Genomic DNA, 14,956 nt, shown 5'->3' with positions numbered 1-14,956 from the left:
TTCATAAACATTTTAATTTAATAAAACACAGCATCAAATGACTAAGGTTACCCCAACTTAAAGGTAATTTTGTATTCCTTGCTGCAAACACCAGAAAAGTGTTGGCTCTTCTTTAAAAAGTTGTTTATTTTATTCCTGTCTCTTTAGATAGCTAACTGCGGGAGCTAGGACTTTTCTTTTGACATCCTGGCAACATGTTGTCTGTGGGTTGTTAATTGGGAGGAGTATAAATGTAAACAGCTCAAGCATTTCACTCACAGGGCTCTTAATGGTTTGATTGCTTCTCAGTTACCAGCATGAGTGCAGCAACACAGACATGGATAAACAGTGAGTACGGTACATGAACATGGGTCAGCTTAACCCTAGATTGGAAAAAACCAATGCTGCTTTATTATTGTTACAATTAAAATAGGTGTAAAATGTCTGTGCTGTCTTTTTATAGAGTGTTAAAGCGGATTCTTGTTATCTAGTGCTACTAACAACCAAAATAAAGTGTTTGTGTGTGTTAATAGAAATGTGAGTTGACAGACAGAGAGGGAAACAAAGAAAGAACAAACAAAAGAAAGAAAGATAATGTGTGTGTTCCATTTTAGTTGTTCAGCACAAGTTACTGTTTAGTGAATAAATCCCTATGTATATATTTGTTTGAATAGGAGAATGAGTATTTCTGGTTCTAAATGATAAACATAAAAATCTTTAGCCTATTTACTACCTAGTTTTATACACTTTAAAAGAAAACAAAAAAAAACTATTTAATTTTGAATATGTTATGCGTTAAATAAATATTCAGGTGATAAAATGTTTTGGAGATTATGCGATACTTCAGACTGGTTCTGCTATTTTATCTTATAAGAACACATACAATTGTCGCAAACAGAACAACTAACAAAATACTATATATGGACTTATTGTCAGCAAATGAGTATTTGTAAGGGGACTAATTCAATTTTTGGAGCTGTGTTTTTTGGAAATGCATTATCTGTATGACACCGCATGTGCAGAAAGTACAGTTGCCTGGCATAAAACAGGAATCTGTGCTATATAAGTTAAAGCAGACTGCTATTGCATCTTATACATATGCCCCCTTTCAATTCTTGGATATTGGATTGCAATCGTTTTACCTTGTGAGAATAAAGAACTTTGTTAAAAAATGCCATCACAAAATACATGCTCAATTACAATGGGACATGAGTTTAGTAACATATTAAACTTCATAAATCAGGTTTCACATTTTAAACCAATAGACTTTCTATCAAAATACAACTAGGCCATTAAAGGGACACTATAGACACCCAAACCACTTTATCTCAATGTCCCACTTAGTCCTGCAATGTAAATCATTTGACTGCCACTTGACTGCCTCTAGTGGTTTTCAATCAGACAGCCACTATAGGCACTTCCTGGTGGTTAGGCGACTTTACTAGTGGTTAGTCACATAACTGAAGCTGAACATCCTCATGCTCTGCACGAGGACATTCAGCATCAGTTAAATCCCCATAGAAAAGCATTGATGTAATGCCTTATGCACACACAGCGCATGGTGAGAATGCACATTTGTGACATTGATGGACGTTGAGTGATGTTGATGGACATCGCCGCTGGAATCGAGTCAGTGTTAAAAGCGTTTTTTAACCCTTGCAGTGCTGGGGTGGTGGGGAGGGGAAAGGGTGTGGAGGGAACTATACTATAAGGAATACAACTTTGTATTCCTTACACTATAGAATACTTTTAAGTGCACCCATTCATTTTACAAATCAGCTGGTAAAGCCTTCCTTGAGCAGAATTTAGAATACAGAAATTGAGTGCACCAGTCATTCATATTATCACTATAACATGTAAAGCCCATACAACAGTGACATCACATATGTGACACCCATCGTCTGTATAGTTAAAGCTATACATCATAGTGCAGTCATAGTGAAGATCCATACTGTAAAGACAATATGTTGGTTTCTGAAAGATGACTCCACATTTTAAAACATCTGTAGCAAGGCACACATGGCCCTACTTACCTTTTGTAATGTATAACAGTAAAGCAATAAGAGTGGTCTGTACCAAAAGAGCCGCACACAACATGCTAACTTCTATCATGGGCTGGTGAGGAGACATCGTCTGCAGGGCCAGATTAAGAGCCCATTTGGCCTGGTGCTGACAATTATGTTGGGGCTATTTACAAAATCCTATTGACCAAAAACACTAAAACAGTCCTACCTCCTAAGCGTCATGAATCTGATGGAGATGGTGCTGGAGGGAAACTCATAGAATGCAGCTATGAGAAAACACATACCCTATGCTAAACTCATGCTTTCATCTTTCAAGTAAACCCATACCCCCTAACAGCAGTGTCCAGTAAAGCAGGAAGTTTATGGATGGGATTAAAGGGTGGGCCACTGATACAAATCACATAACCAGGGGCGAACATACACAAAAATGGAGCATGTCTGTGTTCCCATGTCTCCCAGTCCCATATTGTCTGTGTCCCCATGTCTCCCAGTATTCCCATGTCACTAGGGGACATTGGGAGACATGGGACACTGAGATACTAGGAATACTGGGAGACATGGGGACACTGGGAGACATGGGGACACTGGGTGACTTTAAGACATGAGGGGGCACTGGGAGATATGGGGAACTGAGACACTGTGATACATAGGGGACACTGTGATATATACAGGACACTGGAGACTTGATAAAGACTTGGGTACAGGTCAAAACATTGCGGGGTCCAATAAACCTGCTTAAATCTATCACAGTGAGTGCCTGAGATTTTTTTCTTTTATACTAGGGGACACTGAGACACTTGGGGGCACTGTGAGAAATGGGGACACTGGGAGACTAGAGGATTCTGAGAGACTAGGGGACACTGAGACACTAAGGACACTGAGACACTACGGACACAGAGACACCAGGGATACTGGGAGGCATGGGGCACTGAGACACTCTGATACAAAAGGGACACTGTGATACATAGGGGACACTGGAAACTTGATCAAGACCTAGGTACAGGTCGAAACATTGCGGTGTCCAATAAACCTGCTTAAATCTATCACAGTGAGTGCCTGAGATGTTTTCTTTTATACTAGGGGACACTGAGACACTAGGAGACATGGGGACACTGGGAGACATTGGGACACAGACACTGGGAGATTAGGGAACTTTGGGAGACTAGGAAACACTCAGACACTAGGGACACTGGCACACTACCGACACTGAGAGACACCAGGGACACCGGGAGACATGGGGATACTGAGATACGAGGGACACTGGCTGGGAGACATGGGGACACTGGGAGTGCCCCATGTCTCCCAGGTCTCAAAGTCGCCCAGTGTCCCCATGTTTTCCTGTGTCCCCCAGTGTCTCCATGTCTCTCAGTGTCCCCTAGTGTTTCTGAGTTCCCATGTCGCCCAGTATCCCAATGTCTCAGCATCCCCAAGTCTCTCACTGTCCCCATGTCTCGCAGGCTTATCTCTGCCTCTCTTCACACAAACAGCGACCCCTACTGGTCGGCGCTGGTATTGCAGAATAATCTCTGTTTATACTGAGACAGACATTTGTATTGCCGGTATTAATGCAATACCGGCACCGGCTAGGCAGCCTCAAATACCTGAGAAATACTTCTGAGAAATATCTGGCAACCCTAAGAAATACCTGAGAAATACCTGGCAACCCTAAGAGTAGTGTGTAAAAAAAAAAAAAAATCAATGGGCCTGGGCCTGGAGCCATTGGCGGATCCAGGGGGGGGGCAACGGGGCAATTGCCCCCCCCGAGAAAATATTGCTGCCCGAGGCTCTCCCATGCCGGCCCATGCAAGGCTGGTGCTATCCAAGCACCAGCCCTGCTGATTGCCTTCACGTACCGGAGGGGAGATCAGTGATCTCCCTCCCCGGCCCACAGGCAGATTGCTGGGCGGCCGGCAGGGGAGGGAGGGAGAGAGAGAGAGCTCTTACCTACAGCTCCGCCGGGTTCTCCTCTCGCGAGCACGGAGCGTTACCATGGCAACGCTCCGTTCTCGCGAGAGTGAACTCTAGCCTGAGCTGCAGGTTAGAGTTCACTCCCCCACTAGAACCACCAGGGAATGGAAGAGAAAGCAATGTCTCCCCCTCCCTCAGCAAAGGTAAGAAGGGAGGGGGGACATTAGCTATATTTAGTTATTTAATAATTTTAAAAAAATATATTTAATCTGCCCCCCTACACACTGCACCACACACAGCCCCCCCTTACACACAAATATACAGCCCCCCCTTACACACAAATATACAGCCCCCCCCTTACACACAAATATACAGCCCCCCCTTACACACAAATATACAGCCCCCCCTTACACACAAATATACAGCCCCCCCTTACACACAAATATACAGCCCCCCCTTACACACAAATATACAGCCCCCCCCTTACACACAAATATACAGCCCCCCCCCTTACACACAAATATACAGCCCCCCCTTACACACAAATATACAGCCCCCCCCTTACACACAAATATACAGCCCCCCCTTACACACAAATATACAGCCCCCCCTTACACACAAATATACAGCCCCCCCATACACACAAATATACAGCCCCCCCTTACACACAAATATACAGCCCCCCCTTACACACAAATATACAGCCCCCCCCTTACACACAAATATACAGCCCCCCCTTACACACAAATATACAGCCCCCCATTACACACAAATATACAGCCCCCCCTTACACACAAATATACAGCCCCCCCTTACACACAAATATACAGCCCCCCCCTTACACACAAATATACAGCCCCCCTCTTACACACACAGCCTCCCTCTTACATACACAGCCCCCCTCTTACATACACAGCCCCCCTCTTACATACACAGCCCCCCTTACATACACAGCCCCCCTTACATACACAGCCCCCCCTTATATACACAGCCCCCCTTACATACACACACCCCCTTACACACAAATATACAGCCCCCTTTTACACACACACACTCCCCCTCTTACACACACAGCCCCCCTCTTACATACACTGCCTCCCTCTTACACACACAGCCCCCCTCTTACACACACAGCCCCCCTCTTACACACACAGCCCCCCTTACATACACAGCCCCCCTTACACACACAGCCCCCCCTTACACACACAGCCCCCCTTACACACACAGCCCCCCCTTACACACACAGCCCCCCCTTACATACACAGCCCCCCCTTACATACACAACCCCCATTACATACACAACCCCCTCTTACATACACAGCCCCCCTCTTACATACACAGCCCCCTTACATACACAGTCCCCTTACACACACACAGCCCCCCCCTTACACACACACACAGCCCCCCCTTACACATACATAGCCCCCCTCTTACATACACAGCCCCCCTTACACACACACACAGCCCCCCCTTACACACATCCCCCAATACACACATAGCCCCCAATACACTCACTGCCCCCCATACACACAGCACCCCTCACACAAAAACACACTGCGCAACTCACACACAAACACACTGCTCCCAATACACACACTGCTCCCAATATACAAATTGCTACCCCATACATACACTGCACTCCTCTCACAAACGCACTACCCTTCCATACACATACTGCGACCCTCACACACACTGCACCCCTCAAACACATACACACTACAACCCCTATCCCGGCAGACCTGGGTAAGTTATCAAACATTTTTTTAAACGGTTTGACTACTTACTCTGGGAGGGCGCCACAGCAACTCCTGGCACCAAAACCACTACAGAGAGCTGTAGTGGTTATTGTGCCTGGATTGTTTCTTAAAATAATCTGCCAGTGCCCCTCCCGAGATTAGCTTCTGGATCCGCCACTGCCTGGAGCTGCAGCTCCATCAGCCCCTATGTTAATCCGGCCCTGATTGTCTGTTCTTCTCATTGCATTGCACAAAATCATCTAGCTGGAAGCTTTGTTCCAGTGTTGTTGTTATTATATTTCTTTTCATGTTTTAATATAATTTTTGTTGTTTTTAATCTATTTGTATTTTTCAAAAGTATTAAAAAAATAAAAAATTTTTTTACAAATAAGTAATACAAATGTTTAGTTTCAAGAGAAAGCAAACTTTATGTAAAAGCCAATGTTGGCAAGTAGCTAAGCTGCAATTGGCCACCTTGTACTTTAAACAGGTTATTAGAAGGGAGGAACCCTTCGACACTGTGAATTATACAGAAAGGCATTCAGTTCTTCCAACCACACTGCTACAAGTAACAAAAAAAAAAGAGAAATCATTGCGTTTCATAGAAACATAGTCATCTTGAAACAGTGGGTTTTCTGTTCAGCCCATGGAACATGAAGTAATGTTTTTATTCCACAATTACGTTTGCAAAGAGTGAACAAACTATGTACTTAATGTACTAAATAAACGATGGCATTGAGCAACCTTTACACAACCATTAACATTTAAACATCTTGTTTGGTGTAAAGCATACAGTGTACCAAAATGTTGAGAAAACTGGTAACAATATTTAAGGTCAATTGTGAGGACAGAATTATAGATCTCAGAATTCACCCTAAATATTCTTACCAATTTTGTTATAGAAATATTTAAAGCACAATAGCTAACATGAGTTGTAGCGGTTCTGGTGCTGTAAGTCCATGGATGGTGCTCCCTCTCCCCCTTATTTTTTATTGAACATTTTTGGGTAATTTGACAAATCCTGAGACTCCAATACACTATGCCATCATTACATTTGATAGAAGCAATTGCTGGTGTGTTTATCACAGACAGAGCTGATGCTCCAACAAAACTGACCCAGCACTAGACTGACAAGATATTGAATTCTAATAAAAAACAGAGAGTGGGAGAGTCTAAGAACCTAAACACTATTAAATAAAACAAACAAGTAAATGTATTATTATTATTATTATTATTACGGTATTTTTTTTTTTAACGTAACAGTGTTCCCTTAACCCCTTAAAGACACAGCTTCAGAAGCTTGTCTTACCCTTAAGGACACAAGCCATTTTTTGCATTTTTTGCTGTTTGTGTTCAACCTCAATTTGCATCTCTCTCATTTATTGCACCAACACATGTTATATACCGTTTTTAGAGGACAAAAAGGGCTTTAATTTGATGTCACATATACATATATAAATTCTCATTAATTAAAAATAGAATAGCCCAAAAAGGTGGAAAAACAAAAAAAAATTTTTTTTCACACTTTAGGCAATATTAATGTGTGCATAATATGTCCAGCTTAGGAAAAGTAATTCAAAATAAATTCATTTATGTGTCTTGATTTATAGAGTACATCATATGTATAGGATTTCAGACAATTGTGAAAGTTACAGGTCACAAAATACAAGGAATAAAATAAAATGTCAATGGGAAACCATTTTAGAAGTTGGTATGTTTGTCTTGTAAGTTTAGTAGCCATCACAAAAAACAAAATTGGCACACAAAAATATATATTTATATAAAGTAGACATCACAAGCCTAACCTAAGGTAAGGTTTAGTCTTTTACGTAGCCATTCCATCGCTTATCTCTGCTAAATATTGGAGTAAAATTGTGTATTTTCTCTTTTTTAGCATATACACATATAACAAAGTTTTTTTAATGTGTATTTCACAAAGCTAATGTGTGCTATTCCTGTACAGAACCCCATATTGTGTTCAGATACATCTGCTGAGTACATCGATACCCCCATCGTATGCCTTTGGCACTATTCTGTGAAGCTACAATGCCATAATAGAGACAAGGCTATTTCAGTTTCTATAGTTAGAATTTTCCTAGATTGATTTGATGGGCCTATATCTCTTTTTGTGGCATTCTAGAAGTCTAAATGTTATAATAAACCCACAAAGGGCTTCCATTTGAGAAATCAGGCACTCCAGGGTATCTTACATGGTGTATATTGTGCCTTAACCTGTCACCATTTTTTCACCAATTTATGTTAATGTTTGTGGTAAGGAAACAAAATGAAATTTTTTACATACATGTTGCATTTTTGCTGAGTATTTTTTACAATTGATATGTGCCACTGTCATAAAATCCCCCAAAATAATGCTCAGTTACTATAACAAAACAATAAGCCCAATGTATGACCTAGACACTTTTCTGTGAAGTTTCAGTGCTGTAAAAGGGACGTGACAAGTTCAGGTTTTTAAGTGTGAATTTTCATTGATGGTTTTGATGGCTTTATGTTCCGTTCTGGAGCACTTCAGAAAGCAACATATTCCAACTACACCATAAAGGCATACATTTTATTTTGGAGTATTTTTGCAGGCTATGTATTTCAACTATCCCATAAAGGCATACCATTTCTTAAAGAAGACATCCCAGTGTATTTCAAAAGGCATATTTTGAACCTTAGCATGGGACCATTTTTCCGCTAGCTTGTACCAAGTGTACTTGTAGTAAGCATTGTTCCTGCCTTTTTGACACACATGGTGAGTTTGCACAGTATATTTTGCATATCGTATGTGTGCAATGGCTGTATCATATTTCATATGTTGTTCAGCTATGTCATCTGCGTACAACAAAACCCCCATATGTAGCTTTGCCAGGTATATGTGGATGCTGTAGGGACACATTTGAGACGCAGCCATTCAGTTTTTTTCTAACTTTGAAGTTTTACGCTGTGTCCATGTTTCATTTCGGGGTAGTTTAGCTGGTTGGTTATTCAAACTTCCCCACAAACACATACTATTTATTAAAGAACACACCCTGGGGTAATTCAAAAGGCATATTTTGAACCTTAGCGTGGGATCATTTTTTTGCTAGTTTGTTCCAGGTGTAGTGGTAATGAGCATTATTAAGGTGTTTTTTTTTTACTTTTTGAAACTTTGTTTACTTTTTAAAACTTGTTTTTAAACTTTTTTTTTATTTTATTTTTTACTTTTTTAAACTTTCTTAAAACTTTTTTACACTTTTAATATTGTTAGAAACATTTTTTTACTGTTAACCCCTAGCACCCTAGAACCCCTTAACCCTAGAAAAATTTATAATTTTAAAATATTTCAATTAATTAATTAAATAAATTGAACCCTTGAGGGTTAAAAAAATAATAATAAAAGTTAACCCTCAGGACTTAAAAAAGGACAATTAAATAAATTTTGTATGGGGTAAGACATTTAAGAATGTCTTAGATTCTAAGATGTGCCAGTAGTCAACACCACCAGTTGCATCAGACAGACTATTTATGTAGGTCCCTGAACTATTCCTATGTTTTAGTCACCCTGTGCCCAATATAGGTTAATTGTCTGTGTATAATGTGTTTGTTTATGGTTAAAGGAAAACTATAGGGTCAGGAACGCAAACGTGTTTCTCACCCTATAGTCTTAAAAATACCGATGAGGTGGCTTGCCCCCCCTTAGCTCCATTAGAAGGGGTTAAAACATACCTTATTTCCAGCGCTGCGCAGGACCGCCGGCACTGGCCCCACCCCCAATCCACCTCCTTGGCAGTATCATCAGAATTTACAATTTTTTGCCAATACAATACTTTCCCTACGGGAAAGCATAGGATTGGCTGAAATCGACAAGGAGGCAGGAAGGGGCAGGGCCAAATTCAGTTTTAGCCAATCAGCTTTAAACTTTCTTAACTTTTTTACACTTTTAATATTGTTAGAAACTTTTTTTTTACTGTTAACCCCTAACTAGCAGTAAGCAACACTAACAATAAATTCCCACCCAAGCTAGAAAAATTTATAATTTTAAAATATTTCAATTAATTAATTAAATTAATTGAACCCTTGAGGGTTAAACAAATAATAATAAAAGTTAACCCTCAGGGCTTAAAAAAAAAAAATCTGATAAAAATACAGATCACAGTGTTCACCGTATGCAGTGATCAACTGGCAGGGAAGGGGTTATTTTTTATTAGGACTGGGTAAAGGGGGGGGGGGGGGATTTTTGTAAACTTTTTTTAAACCTTATTAAACCTTTTAAAAAAAACGCTTTTTTTTTAATTTGTAAAGCTTTTTTAAAAACTTTTTTTTAATGTTAACCCCTAGCTAGTCTAACACTAAATTCCCCAATTCCCCACTAACGTGCACCCACCCTAGCTAGCTATATATACATACATATATATATATATATATATATATATATATATATATATATATATATATATATATATATATATATATATATATAATAAAATAACTTTAACTCCTGAGGGGGTTTAAAAAAAAAAAAAAAAGATTTTTTGCAGGGAGAAGATTATTGCTGATCCGTCTCCCTGCACAGAACATGGAAGCACAGGGAGGTGGACCAGGAGTCCCTGCAGCACATGTGCTTGCTCTGACAGCCTGTCAGAGCAATCACAGTTGCAGGGATAGCGCGATCGGGTGCTCCCGGTCTGCCTCGAATACCGCTGCAATCTGGGGTTAATTTTGGCGCATGATGGACCCAGTCCGTCATCTGTCGTTAAGTGCTTCCTCAGCATGACCGGCCGGGTCTGTCATCCATCATTAAGAGGTTAAAGAACTACACTCGTTTGCACAACAGAAACAGACCCAGACTATATGAATTGCCAAAAAACATGTAAAGATTTATCGGGTCTGCTAATAGCAGAGGGACTTATTTGCTGATAATGGGAACACCCCACTTTGAGCATAAGAGGCCAATCACTCAGTCAGTTATTGGGTCACTGTAATGCTTCACAGAGATGCTGAGGTTGTGGAGAGCTTGATAGAGATCCACACAAGAGATCCAAGCAACCCATTTATCAAGTGATTCCTGTTGCTCACCTCTGTCAGGTAGGGCCATGTTCAGTGGCCCCAGACTGACCAATGAGCAGAAAGTGAGTGCTGCATACAACCACATTGACTATCTCAGAATACGAGGGGATTCCAAGATAGCCTGCTAGAGAGGGAGAAACCAAAGGTCTGATAAGACCCCAGTGGGGTCTCTCCGCATGCCCCCTGCTGACAGTGATCTGTGCTGGGCTCTGCCTGTTGCCCAGCATCGACCACTAAGTGATCATCAGAGACAGCATGCACGTGCTGCAGCATGAGAGAGAGATCTCCCACAGAGTGCTCTATACTGTGTAAGCTGGGAAATTCCTCTGCTCATATCAGTACTGACATCGGCAAAGGGAATGCCTCTGAGTTAGGATTAGCATTAAGGTTAGAATTAACTTTAGAGTTAGGGTCGGTGTAGGGTTAGTGTTAGTGTTGTTACAGGGTTTGTGTTAACTGCCAAAAAATTAACTGAAATCCTAGACATATAGGCATTTAACAATCAGGACTGATATGTGAGGTTGTTTCTTTAGTTGTTTTTGATGTATGAACATTACTATTATAAGTAGAACTGTGAAAGCTGTTCCTGTCCTTTAAAAAAATTATATATACTGTAACAAACCACCTCTTTAACAGGTAGGGCTGTCACAGACCTTGCAGTAACCACCGCCTTCTAGGGTATATAAAGTCCAGGACACAGTCAGCTCGATTTTCCTTTTTTTCTTTATTCAATAAGAAAACAGGTGCTTTAAATAATAACAAAAACAAACAAAATCCCTTGCTCTTACTTGAGCTCTTACTAGACAGGAAATTGCTATCTGCAATTGGGCGGCTTTCCCACTTACCAATTTTCCAAACAAAAGCAATGCCTTTGCAATGAACACAGTTGTCATTCACTCTCCTAGCTGTCTTTTTCTCCCTCACTCTGCAGCAGGCTGCCCTCTTCATTTAAAGGTCTGTCTACTAATTGACTAGCTACAGGTGAGTGTCAATTTAGTTAACTCTTAAGTCAGACCTAAATTGTGGTTTGTTACACAGCAACTAATGCTGTTGGAGCATTGGCCCACCCTACTCTCCAAATACTCCACCCCAGGGACCCATACCATGTTTTGCAGAACCTCAGCAATGTAGATTGCAAACACTAACATCTTCCCTGGGGCATTTAACTGAAAATTCTCAGGTTGCAGTTTAGCAAATCAGGCCTGATGTATCTTCCATCAACCACAATGCCACTTTTACGCTCACATATCCTCCCCCCCAGCTCATACCTATTGGTTTGAGCGACCATGGAACTCAGAGAGTGTACCCTCGACAGCCCATCAGCATTACCCTGTCGCAGACCAGCCCTGTGTTCCACAGTGAAATTAAAAGATTGTAAACTCAAAAACCACCTGGTTACTCTGGAGTTATTTTCTTTGTTCTGATACATCCATGTCAGAGGAGCATGGTCCGTTATCAAGCGGAACTTTCTGCCCAGCAGATAGTATTTTAGAGAGTCTAATGCCCACTTAATGGCAAGACACTCTTTCTCAACAATAGAGTAGTTCTTCTCGTGTGGGTTTAACTTCCTGCTCAAAAAAAATATAGGGTGTTCTTCACCCTGGTATTCCTGTGAAAGAACAGCCCCCAAGCCAATATCAGAAGCATATGTCTGAACTATAAAGTCCCTGGAAAAATCCGGGGTCACCAAGACAGATAGCTTCCTTCAGACTCTTAAAAGCCTCTTCCGCTTCAGGGCACCACTTAACTATGACCAGGGATTTGGCTTTAATAAGGTCTGTTAGAGGTGCAGCCATGGTAGCAATATCTGGGATGAACCGCCTATAATATCCAATTAAACCCAAAAATGCCTTTACTTGTTTCTTTGTAAGGGGCTGTGGCCATTTTTGTATGGCTTCTACTTTGGCTTCCTGTGGTTTAACCAAACCCCTCCCAATAGAATAACCTAAGTACTTTGCTTCCTCTAAACCAATTGTACACTTGGAAGGGTTGGCAGTTAAGCCTGCTGAGCGGACGGCATCAAGCACCGCTTGAACTTTGGGGAGGTGGGATTCCCAGTCTGTACTGTGGATGACGACATCGTCCAAATATGCCGCAGCATAACGAACATGAGGTCTAAGAATTCTGTCCATTATTCGTTGGAATGTGGCAGGTGCCCCATGTAACCCAAATAGCAATACAGTGTACTGAAATAGGCCACTGGGTGTTTAAAAGGCTGTCTTTTCTTTGGCTCTTTCGGTGAGAGGGACCTGCCAGTAACCCAGGGTTGTTAGATAACAAGCTTTACCCAGTCTTTCTATTAACTCATCAACTCTGGGCATTGGGTAGGCATCAGATTTTGAGATGGCATTTAACTTGCGGTAGTAATTACAGAACCTCCATGTGCCATCAGGTTTTGGCACCAATACAATAGGACTACTCCAGTTACTCTGGGATTCTTCAATGACTCCAAGTTTTAACATGCTCTCAACTTCTAAGTTTATAACCTCCCTCCGGGCCTCAGGAATTCTATAGGGCTTGAGATTAACTATTTTCCCCGGTTCGGTTATTATGTCATGTTTGATCACTTTAGTCTTTCCTGGAACTACCGAGAAAACATCCCTATTTCTTCTGATAAAATCTCTGACCTCTTGCTTTTGATGCACAGACAGAGTCTCAGATACGTTCACCTCTGGCTCTACTATAGGGGGGTCTGAAGGTTTTAAAGCAATCAGGATCTCCCTGTCCTTCCATGGCTTTAACAGATTTATATGATACAACTGTTCAGGCTTTCTTCTCCCTGGTTGTCTGACTTTATAATTGACATCACTCACTTTTTCTATTATTTCATAGGGTCCATGCCAAGTCGCAAGGAACTTATTCTCCACAGTAGGGACCAGAACCAATACCCTGTCTCCAGGTTGGAACACTCTGACTCTAGCATTACGGTTATAGCTGCTTTTCTGAGCCTGCTGGGCTTCCAGCATGTGTTCCCTGACAATAGGCAAGATGGTGGCCATTCTATCCTGCATTTGAGCTATATGCTCAATTACACTCCTGTGGGGAGTAGTCTCCTGTTCCCAGGTCTCCTTAGCAATATCTAATATTCCCCTGGGATGTCTTCCGTATAACAATTCAAAAGGAGAGAAGCCCGTGGAGGCCTGTGGAACTTCCCTAATGGAAAACAGTAGATATGGCAATAAAAAATCCCAGTTCCTTCCATCTGCATCAATTACCTTGCGTAGCATACTCTTAAGGGTTTTGTTGAACCTCTCTACTAAACCATCAGTCTGTGGGTGATATACTGAGGTCTTAAGATGTTAAACCTGCACAACTCTTTTGTGACTCTGGACATGAACGGTGTCCTCTGATCTGTCAGGATTTCTTTAGGGATACCCACCCTACTGAACATCAACATAAGTTCCTTAGCTATTACCTTTGAAGAGGTATTACGCAAAGGAATGGCCTCAGGGTAGCGAGTTGCATAGTCCAAGATGACTAATATATATTGGTGTCCCCTAGCAGACCTTACCAGTGGCCCCACTAAGTCCATAGCGATCCTTTCAAAAGGCACATCAATTATGGGTAAGGGTACAAGTGGACTACGAAAAGTCTTGAAAGGAGCCCTGTACTGGCACTCTGGGCACGAAGAGCAATAGTTTGTAATAGCAGTAAACACTCCAGGCCAATAAAACCTTCTAAGGACTCTCTCTCTAGTCTTTTCGACTCCCAAGTGTCCCCCTAATACGTGGCTGTGAGCCAACTTTAGTACTATATTTTGGTAAGTCTGAGGAACCAACAGCTGCTTAATGACGTCTGAATCCCTTTTTTCTACACGGTACATTAGGTCATTTTGTACTTCAAAATAGGGGAACGGTAGGGCTTCTCCTGGCTGATTAGCAACCCCGTTTACAACTTTAATATCATTTCTAGCTGTCACTAAAGTGGGATCTTCCCACTGAGCACTTTTAAAATTACCTGTACTAATTCCAATATCAATTAGTTCCTTATCCTTGTCTGTAGTATTAGTAGGCTCCTCACTAGTTTGAGCTGGGTTATCTCCTATTAATACTGGTTTAGGGCAGTACTTTCTCCTTTTTCTTATTTTTCCGTCACAGTGGTCAAAACCCAAGTCCATATCGGAAAAAGGGAATACATTATCCTCGGCTGATTGACTAATTTCTGATCAATTTTGTTCCCTCTTTTGTACAGCTGCCCATAATTCTAGAAAATGAGGAAAGTCTCTACCGATCACTACCTCATGGGCCAATCTAGGTACAA

The 14,956-nt window shown here is 41.4% G+C and overlaps 1 protein-coding gene across 1 annotated transcript in view; it reads left to right on the top strand.

The window, feature by feature from the left end:
- Positions 1-270: 270 nt before the first annotated feature.
- The window catches only part of LOC134588917 (BTB/POZ domain-containing protein KCTD20-like), a 53,938-nt gene continuing 39,252 nt past the window's right edge, over positions 271-14,956 (top strand). The window contains exon 1 of the mRNA XM_063444301.1: positions 271-327. Within this exon, the coding sequence (XP_063300371.1) occupies positions 317-327 (11 nt within the window). The 5' untranslated portion in view covers positions 271-316. The remainder of the gene's footprint in view (positions 328-14,956) is intronic.

Source organism: Pelobates fuscus, chromosome 1, assembly GCF_036172605.1.
Source record: "Pelobates fuscus isolate aPelFus1 chromosome 1, aPelFus1.pri, whole genome shotgun sequence".
Lineage (NCBI taxonomy): Eukaryota > Metazoa > Chordata > Amphibia > Anura > Pelobatidae > Pelobates > Pelobates fuscus.
Note: the sequence above shows the minus strand (reverse complement) of the source record. Positions and strands in the feature narration are given on the sequence as shown.